Genomic DNA, 10266 nt, shown 5'->3' on the forward strand with positions numbered 1-10266 from the left:
GCGCTTCATTATGATATATGAAAGCTAAATCTCTTCAGCATTCCCCCTGCGCGCCAGCAAATCAAACCCAGCTGGGCTTAAAAACATTAGCGGTCTGCCACAATTATAACAGCCTTTGTTTACAGCAGTGGGTGTTTGTCTTCAAATTACATGTCATGAGAAATGAGCGGCTGCTTGTGCCAAGCTGGAAGGTACATTATTCGATTTTGTTTTTACCCCACCGCCCCTTCAAAAGTGTTGTCGTATATTATTTATTTTTCTTTTGCATTTGTGATATAAAAATGATTGTTACTGTTGTATATTGTGTGTGTGTGTGAGTGTGTGTGTGTGCAAGGAGAACATTATGACTGTTTTACAACCCAGATGAAAGATGTGAGTTTCAAACATCTGGATTATTTTATTCTTTGGTCAAAAGGGCCCACCAGTGACTCAGAGTGTAATCCATCACTCGCAGAACTTTGGGAAACATCCGCTTTTAAAGGGAGAGCTGCGCCAATGTTCTGGTTGTCTGTCTGTGAGTGAGTGTGAGTGAGTGAGTGAGTGAGTGAGTGAGTGCGTGAACGAGTGTGTGTGCGTGTGAGTGTGAGTGTGTCTGTTGTTCCCCGCTCCGAGTCGGTCTCGGCCATTACAGCTGTCACAGTTTGGTGGCCCTTGATTGAAGCCTGGCTCCTCAGTCTGTCATCGTTAATCAGAATCGCTGTCCACCCCAGATGTCGCTTCTCACAATCTCCTGTGGCAGGAAGCTCTGTGCGGAGGACGGTTCCCACACACATACAGCAGGCTTCACCCCTGAAGCCCCGCAGCCCCTTTGCCATCAACCGCTTCTGTTCTTAATCTGGGGGTTGCGTGCGCTGTACCTTAACTGGATTACCCATAAACATATTTTCAAAAATCCAGTTCCCCAGTGCCAGGGCCTGGTCTCCCTCCTTCCAGCTGTTTGTCTTCCACAATGTGAGCATTCCCATCTTGCCCGATATCCTGTGAGCTCATGAAGGACACAAAACGCACAGCTGCAACCGTCCCCAGCACTCAGGGTCAGAAACGTAGCGCCGCCTGCGTGTTGCTGTGAATCCGAAAGTGTTGGGTCAGCAGGCGTCCACAAGAGGACGAGTGTATTTGAGTGTATTTAACAGTTTGGACCTATCGCCCCCATTATTGTGCCCTTTTCTCCCGCAGTACAAAACTCCTCCTGCTTCGCCATTCCAGCTCATCCCAGGGTTGCTCTATCTTGCAGTTGGGTTTGGGGTTTTGGGGATTGGAAGGTGAGGTCTGTGATTCAGTCCAGGCCTAAACTGACACATGTTGGTTTTCTCCTCGTAGGAAAACGACACTTCAGATGTGAAGCGGGACGAGTATCTTTTAGGAGTCAATTTTGAGAACCATAATTAATGTTTGGTTGTTTTTTTGTTTGTTTGATTGAACATGAGAAGATGAATAATAATAATTAAAATAATTATATTTACAATAATTAATGATAATACATTAACAGAAAACTAACATGGGTGGATACTGGCTTTCAGAACAAGCCCAGAGAGACGGTCACATTGAACAGAATCTGTTAAACACACACACACACATACTTGTATACTATGTATCTGTAGGACAATGTAAAAAAACATGTTACCATTAATTAGAGAGGTGAAGAAGCATATGTTTAAATCAGAAAACGATGATATAAAGGAAATGTTTATTGTGAATAACTGGAAAAACCAAACCAAACCAGATTCCATACATCCAGCCATAAGGTGAATGTGTTTTCACCACTAACCCATAGGTGGCGACACAAGCCTAGCGATGACATGTTATTGATCCTGATGAAGGGTTTATAAATAAGAGTGTTGAAATGAATCCATCAATAAATCTGTAAAATAACAAAAGCTGTTCGCATCATAAGGAAGGGCGGTCGGGGGGGGGTCTTCAAGTGCTGTCACCATTCCTGTGAAGCAGTCAGGGACAAAGCGCTCAATCGCTCCTCAAGATATGTTTACAAGCAAAAACTCAGCTTTAAATAAAAAAATGTTGAAGGATACAACAAAAGAATAAATAAACATTATATGCACACACATATATTGCCAAATGTCCTCTCCCAGGGAGTCAAGAATACAAATATTTTCCCTGGCATGTGAGAGCAATAACACCCTTACCAACTGCTATAATTTACCCCAGATTACAGCTTTCATCACAGTGTCAGATCTGGCCAGAATCAATCTTCATACTGCTTATGACAAACGCCCCTGTCTGAGCCTCTGCCATCCCACACAGGCAACACATTATGAGGTGAAAAAAGGGGGATAAAAAGAGACCCAATTGGCTGGGAAAACAAAATGATTGTCTGCCTGATGGTGCCGTTTAAATAAACACATATGAGAGGCTTTAACTGTGCATTTGTGAGACACAGTAACCCATTCAACATACTGGCCATTCTGGACATAAATGCAGTGTTTAAATGTTAATTCTGCCGATTTATCAAGACTGACCAAGACCCGTTCCACTAAGAGCGCTGACTAAACCCACTGTCTCTGCATCAACTGCACTGAAGAGCACATTTGGCCTACATTAATCTCCACCTGTCTGGGATTATTAATCACTGTGCTTGAGAGCCTGTAAAGAAAATACAAAATAAAAAACAAAACGGATGTTTGCAGTGATCCAGAATTGCAGACACTGTCAAAGGACCAAAACCACATCCTCTGATCTGTTGGTTCAATCTGACAGAGGCGTCATGAGGTTAGATGGTGCAAAAATACTTTTACAAATAAATACAACGAACTAGAAACGATAGATTTAAAAATAATAAAGAAGCACAGTGCAGGTAGAGAGTTTAATTTCAGGCAACAGCAGCCTGGTGTGGTGAGGTTTATTTCTGAAGCCAAAGGCCGCCATTACTGCAACAAAAGCCCTCCTGCAAAATATGGAGGAGCCGCCAGAGGAGGCATCCCAGTACTGCTCCCCCTCACAAATCACCCGTCGCAGCCGGAGAGTGTGGGTGGGTCCCTGGAGTAGTTGTTAAAAAGCTCGGTTTCACAACAGCGGCTCCGGATTGCAAACGCATCAAAGTGCTGAAGTGGCTTTCAGAGCGCAAAGAGCAAGGATCAGCAATTAAAATGCATTTCCTGTGACGGACGGAGAGAGGGAGAGAAAGAGAGCAAAGAATGAAAGGGTTATGAGTTACGACACTTGGAGGGGAGGACTCTGGTTGGGGTGGGGGGACTTGTCCTGTGATTCAGGGTCCCGGGTAACTCATGAACATAAAAATAAACCCAATGAACACACAGGTGGTAAAAAGCCAAGAGAGGCGGACAAACACCGCAGAGTTCAGTTTCACCCGGTTCCAAAATAACCGACTCCGGAGGGGCATCAAAGCAGATTCCCCAACCCTACCAGGCTATTTATTTTATTAATGTATGTATGTATGCATTTATTTATTGAATGTATGGTTTGTGTCTGTAAATGTACACCAGTGGTGATTGAGTGGTTCTGGAAGCAGGGCCTTCTGGCTGTTGGACTGTGTCCTCCTCAAAGCAGCGGTACCAGCCCACCAAGAAGGGCCCAGAAGTGTATGATTCACAGTGTCAGCTGGTGCATTGTCCAATTGGTTGTTGTTTTTTTTCCCTTTACGTATGTAACATCTACACATGAAACCCACTGCACTCCCATCATCGTCCAACTGTAGGTTCGCATTTCACACAGTTATAATCTGAGCAATTTAATCCCTACTAATAATAACATTGATTTAAAACAGTGCTGCATTCTTGCAACCTCTCTGTAGAAGTGTCCAGACTTCTTAACAAACACCATGTCTGCCTCTCAGACTTGAGTTAGAAAAACACAGGAATCAAAAATAAATGTAACGAAGCAGAAGGTATTAAACAGACACTGAGTAAATATATATTTAGTTTTTTTTTTTTTTTTTTTTTTAAGAATGAGACATTGGTTTGTTTTCTGGCACCATGTGCTTTATATGTGGTCTTGACTTTGGCACAAGTAGCCTGACTGTTCTACATGGTAAATCCAAAGCAGTAAAATTAAAAACAAACTTACAAAAATAATGACGCGTGCAGATTGCGCTGATAAAATGATATCCCTGTGATTGTCTTGGCACAAATCAATCTAAGTCCCAGGACCGATGGAAAGGACTTTAATTCTTTGGCGATGCACCCATTCATTAATCACACAGATCAAGTGGATGTATTGATTAACAAAATCCAAAAAGACATTTTTTAAATATAATCAAGTTTTCATTTATTAAACAAAATAAGACCCCCCCCCTCCTCTTTTGTGGATAGCACTGCCATCGCTTAGGTTTTTCATGAATGTTTGTTGTTGTCGTTTTTCTTTTTACACCCCCCCCTCATTGTGCCCCGTCTCCCCCTCACTCCAAATACATTACAAAAAATATTACATCTCTTCTGTAAGCTGTACAAATCAAAAATAAATGGAATTTTAAACACAGACCAGGATGTGTTTCCATGGCACTGAGACAGAACATGCAGGGTCCTCCCGCTGTAGACTGGAGCAGGAAGTAGCAGAAGAACGTAAATGATATGGTTATAAAAAGAGAGAAATAATTTGATCTGGCAGGAAAAAAAAAAGAAAAAAAAAAAGTGTGTTTTTCTTTGTAAGAGGCCGAACGATTTATCTTTGCCATGTCACATACCACAGAACTTTATAAAATATGGATAATAATAATAATAATAATAATAACAATAATAATAATAATTAGAACAATGCATTTGGATAAATTTCGCTTGGTAAATAAATACATTTCAGTCCTGGGAAAGAAAATTTGAAAACTTTTTTTTTTTAAAGAAAAAGGAAACACAAAAGAAAGAAAGTAAAAGAAAAAAAAACACACAGGAGAAAACAAAACAGTTTAATTTGCATCAGTCTGTTCTCTCGCTCCTCTGTAGCTACTATTGATAGCCCAGTGCAGATGCAGAGCCCAGCCTCTGGGTGTACAGAGCGTAGGGGGAGTAGTAAGGGCCGGCAGAGGCCTGCAGTGTGTGCATGGGCAGGGTGCCGGCGCTGGGCAGGTGGGCCTTGCCGTACGGGTGGTAGCGGCTGAGTCCGAGGCTGTGGGGGCTGCGCAGGGAGAAGGAGCCGGGCAGGCCGCTGGGGCTCCCGGGCCCTGTGGGGGGGAGGTGCAGGTGGCAGGCGGCCGCAGCGCTGCCCAGTCCAGAGGAGGGGTACCCAGCCAGGAGCTTGTCTGCTCCGGGGAGGGCGGTGTGGGTGCGCAGGTGCGCCAGGAGCTCCTCGGAGGAGGAAAAGCGTTTGTCGCAGGGCCCGCTAGCAGACACCCAGTTGCAGATGTGGGGCAGTGGGTCGTTCTGCAGCATGAAACCATAGGTGTAGAGGGGGTGTCCTGACAGGGTGGGGGTGGCGCTGGAGGACAGGGAGGAGGGGTGGATGGAGTGCAGTGGGTGGGTGGGGTACACCAGAGGGTAGCCTGATTTCAGGGAGGAGGAGGGGTCGTGCACACAGGACGAGCAGTTGCTGCCCCCCAGGTGGGGCGCGTTGGGGTAGGACAGGCAGTAGGGGTCCCTGCATAATCCCTGCATGAAGGAGGGGGGGGAGGCACCAGTCAGGGGGCTGGAGCTGGGGTGCTTCCCTGGAACCCCCAATTGTCCCCCCACCAGGCTGGACTTGGTATGATCCAACCCTGGTACGAACTGAGACGGGTAGCCCGCATATGCGCCCACGATGGAACCGTGGTAACCCATACTGGAGGGGGGCAGCGGGAAAACCGAGTGGCCCGGCTTGAAAGGCGACACGGGCGCGATGTGTCCGGAGCCCAGGCCTGTCTGCGACGGCAGGGACTCGCCTTTGCCGTCGTGGTGCGGGCTGTTCTCCGAGCTGGCGCTGCTGGAGTTGGCCGTGGCGCGCCCGTGGCTCGAGTTGGCGAGGTGCGCGCTGTCCGAGCTGCCCTTGGCCGGCTCCGAGTCTCTTTTGGCGGTGTGGCTGTGGCCGTTACTGCCGTTATCCGAGTGAATCATGTCGCCACCAGGCGCTTTGCTGTCCTGTAGATGTTGCTGCGGCTGGGGCGGCGTTTGCGTCTGTCGCGGCGCTGATTGCGCCTGTGGGTGCGCCTGGGGTGGAGAGGAGCCCCGGGGATTTGGCGACATGGCGTGGGGGGGGAAGCTCGGGCAAGCGGCGCTCGGTAACCTAAACCCGGCCTTATCCCCGCTGCCGGTCACGCCTGAACCCGTCCCGTCCTTCCGACAGTCGCCCCCGATCTTAGAATAAGGCTTAAAGCTGGACTTGTCCTCCAGGGACTGCTGGTGCTCCGCCGCGCCGAGCTTCAGACCCGATCCGCCGGACGCCCTGCCGCTGGGCTCCTTGTCGCAGAGCCCGCTGGACGTCACCGAGTTCAGCTTGGAAGAGGGCGGCGGGTCGGGCTTTCCGATCTGTGAGCAAGTCTGAGCCAACAGCGCCAACGGACTCTTTTTGGCATCCAGCTACAGATTTTGAAGAAATAGGTGGGGAAGGAAGAAGGAGGAAAAAATGAAAATCAAATTAAATAAAGCACCAAAAGATCAGAGTCATCAATAAAACCCGAGTCTGCCGGAGCTCCCGTAAAGCCTGAACATAAACCGCCTCGCTTCCTGGTGCGATAATACGCTTGTAAGGAATTGCAATTAACAGTAAAAACAGAAATAAACAAGATCTGCCCAAATGTCGGCCGTCTCTGGGGCGTTTAGTTTATTCGGGAAAATAATCAATCCCCGAAGAAGAACGAGTGGCATTTATACATGTGCCACTGCTTTTAAATCACTTGTAATGTTTAGAGTGGAAATCATTACATGACAAATCGGAGTTATAAAACCATATGCACTACAAGGAGAAAAATATTAGAACAATATATAAAGACTGCGATCATGAACAATGTGTAGCATGCGTGTGTTTGGGGGGAAAAGCATAGGAACATTATATAGCCCGGGTTAGGTATCATGGGCGCCCCGCACTTTGAGTTTACTCAGCAATAATAGCATGCAATGTGTTTGGCTTAAGACATGACAATTCAGCTGGAAGGGCCTTGCACTGGAGTCGGATACTCAAACATATATACAAGGATATAATAACCGGACATGTATACGAGTGGGTTTCATCAATTAATACAGAATACCTGCATTGCAAAACAACACGGAGCTCCTTTGAAACACTGAGACCTTTCTTGTTCTATTCGACTGCAGTTTCACGTTAACGTTTACTATGTCTATTTCTCTCAAATAAATAGTTTCAAGTGTATCTAACCCGCGTCGAGAGTGAGGATACAAGTTAACCATGCAAAACGCGTGTAACCAGCAGTATAGTGATTGTACAGTGTGGTTCAAGCAAATGACGAGCGGATTTGGGACTCAGATATCCTTAAAAAAGGGAGATACGGAGCAGCACATTAAATGTGAAATTTAGGAACATACAAGAGTGCCACGGGGTGGATGGGGTTAAAATTGTGTACTTTTTTTTTGAATGCACGGCAGAAAGAAAGTGAAATAAACAAATAAACAAATATAAACGCACGGGAGAAGCATATGCATTATAAAAGTAAACCATATACGGGAAGCATTGGGGCGGTAGAGACCCAGGTCGGGTGCCGCACAGGCAAGTCTGACCCGCTCATACTGGTAGACACTGTTCTCCATAGACTAACAGATTATTATTTAAAAAACAAAATTGGGGGGGGGGATCAGGAAAAGAGGTGTTATGAGACTTAATACTATAATAGTAATAATAAATACGTTACCTCTATGCTGACTGGTGCAGACGTGAGGGGCTGGAGGTACTCGGGGTGCAGCAGGTGACCCGTGTGCGCGGTCAGCATCTTTAGGACCCGGATGGGGAGTCGCTTCGCCTGGCGTTGGGGATCCGCGGGGGACAGACAGAGACCCGGCGAGCTCTTCCGACCGGGGCTCCGGGGGGGGCTGTCGCTGACTCCTGGCGCCGGACTCGGTGTCGTTACGTGCGGGTTAGATCCACGGGGGGAATCGTTCATTTGGAGAGGGTCGGCGAAGTGGAGAAACGTGGATGCGGATTAGAATCCCTTCCCGCACACGCACACGTACACGCACATACTCTCTCTCTCACACACACACACACACACACAGCCACGCGTTGTATTATTCTCTGTAATCCACAGTAGAGGGAAAGACTGTCCCGTCCGGTTGAAGAATACAAAAAAAAAAAGGTTTTGCTACAGACGAAAAGCGAATCTCCCCATATTAATCATAATAGTATAATCAGATCCCCTTTATTTCTGGTGCGGTGGGTCTCTTTCTGAAACGGGGCACACGGTCCAGCTCCGTCCGGCAGACCCCAATGTGGACAGTCCCAGTCGGACACGCAGACGCACAGCCAGAACCACAGAGAGGGGGGGAGCAAATCCACAACACGGAGCAGCACAGCAAACACACACAGCCCGCTCGCCTCCTGCGCAGTCTCTGCCCTTAACAAACATCCCCTCGAACAGCAGCACTTCAAATATCACAGACGGCACCGACACTTCAAAGCCATCCCGCCGCCGTCCAATCGCAGGCGCCCGCATGGCTAATGAGGGGGGCGGGTCTCCGGCGGAGGGGGCGGGGCCTCCGTGTCTTGTTCTGTTTTTGGGTTTTTTTTAAAGCCCGTCTCGGAGAAGTTGTAGTGAACGAGCCGTGCTGTGCATGTATCTGTCTCTGTCTGTCTCTGTGTATTTGTGTATTTATTTGATTTGATGAGTTTCATTTCATTCATTATTTAGGTTGTTTCCCCGCTTTCGAAAGCAAAACGGGCCGCGTCGAGTCAGGGATTTCTGCAGCTACCCGGTTACTGTAACATAGGGGGCGCATTGGACTGTAGCAAAGGAAACACAAATCTCAACAGCCAAACTCCGTGCAATATATATATATATATATATATATATATATATATATATATATATATAAATTAATGTATTTATTTACAAGGAAATATCTCTGTGTGATGTGTTCGGCTAATTATACTGTCTATGAAGTCTTCCTATCAACTCCCACAGAAAGCTATTTGCAAACCCTTCACTAATAATACAAATAATACATATATTAAATGATATGCTTTAATGTACGTCACCCTGTCATGTTTTCCAATATGTTTTTAATTACAGGGCAGGGTTTAAAATGCACTTTGGGTGACTCAGCCCACCTTGCGCGCACACTCAGTGTAAACTGTATTGCTCCTTGTATTACAATTATTTTGAGTCTAAAATCACAATTAATATGGAACTTTATTTAAAACGTATAGACAAATCCGCACGTTTCCACAGCCTTATCTTATTCATACAGACTATATAAGGTAGGACAATTACCTGGTGGTTTAACAGCTTTTAGGCCTATTATATGATATATAATTATAATATTAGGCCTATTATTGTACATCAGAAAATAAACAAATACATGCATGCATACATACATAGAGCCTTTACACCAAATCAAGAAACGACCCCATTATGTATCTCTCTGCTTGCACGGGGGCCACGGGCTATACGTTTAATGACTGAAAACTTTACAACACTTGTCATTCAAAGCAAGTCCCTTTGTGCCACTTTAAAAAAGAGCAGTGAATGGAATCTAATAATATAAGAGCGACTCTGACTTCTTGTCTGTCTATTAATCCGGAATGTTAATAGTTTTATTGCATTACTGCTGACTGATTCGCCAATGAGGTAATTTTGCTAACCTAATTAAACGATGAATTGCTTAAACGACTTAAAAATTACGCCCGACTTCCATCATTAAAAGACGACCAGAAATAGGACTCAGCTCAGCTTTGATACCTTCTTCGTTATTATTATGATTAGCATATTATTATTATTATTATTATTATTACACTGACATTGTGTGCGAACTCCGTCAGTCATAATCTGCCCTTGGGCAGGATAGTGCAAATGTTAGACATGAGAATTGCCCATAAAGTGCCATCCCCAACAGGCACCGGAGATTATTAAAAGACAGTTCAGTTTTAGCTGTCGGTATATCAAACAACTGTAATTTGGAAGTTCACACAAGTGTTTTCAACCTAATTTACAGTAATATTAATTTAAAGAAAATGACAAATGCTTTACTTACAACAGCAGAAATGAAGGGATGCGTTATTAGTGATTAATCATGAATAACATATTGCTCTGCTTTCCCATGTCGGCAGGTCATTCTCAGGGAATAAACACTAGCCTTCACGACACGCCGACTTTATTGAATGGCCGGTGTATTTGTAAATGCAGTTAATAAATATATTATAATAAATCAGGAAAAATGAACT

General features: G+C 45.4%; 1 protein-coding gene across 1 annotated transcript; it reads right to left on the reverse strand.

Annotated features, from left to right (window-relative positions):
* Positions 1–4122: 4122 nt before the first annotated feature.
* Positions 4123–8567, reverse strand: znf703 (zinc finger protein 703). The gene is made up of 2 exons (XM_066714252.1): positions 7742–8567; positions 4123–6455 (listed from the first exon to the last, which is right to left on the reverse strand). Exons 1-2 carry the CDS (start codon positions 7988–7990, stop codon positions 4914–4916), a joined length of 1791 nt encoding a protein of 596 aa, XP_066570349.1. The 5' UTR covers positions 7991–8567; the 3' UTR covers positions 4123–4913.
* Positions 8568–10266: the final 1699 nt, after the last annotated feature.

Source organism: Amia ocellicauda, chromosome 9 (assembly GCF_036373705.1).
Source record: "Amia ocellicauda isolate fAmiCal2 chromosome 9, fAmiCal2.hap1, whole genome shotgun sequence".
Classification (NCBI taxonomy): Eukaryota; Metazoa; Chordata; class Actinopteri; order Amiiformes; family Amiidae; genus Amia; species Amia ocellicauda.

Bases quoted from the DNA above. Each gene is read 5' to 3' on its own strand.
- znf703 (XM_066714252.1), bottom strand. From the start codon at position 7,990: ATGAACGATTCCCCCCGTGGATCTAACCCGCACGTAACGACACCGAGT. The intron at 6,456-7,741 runs GTAACGTATTTA...CAAAATCTGTAG, and splicing joins CTGCACCAGTCAGCATAGAG to CTGGATGCCAAAAAGAGTCC.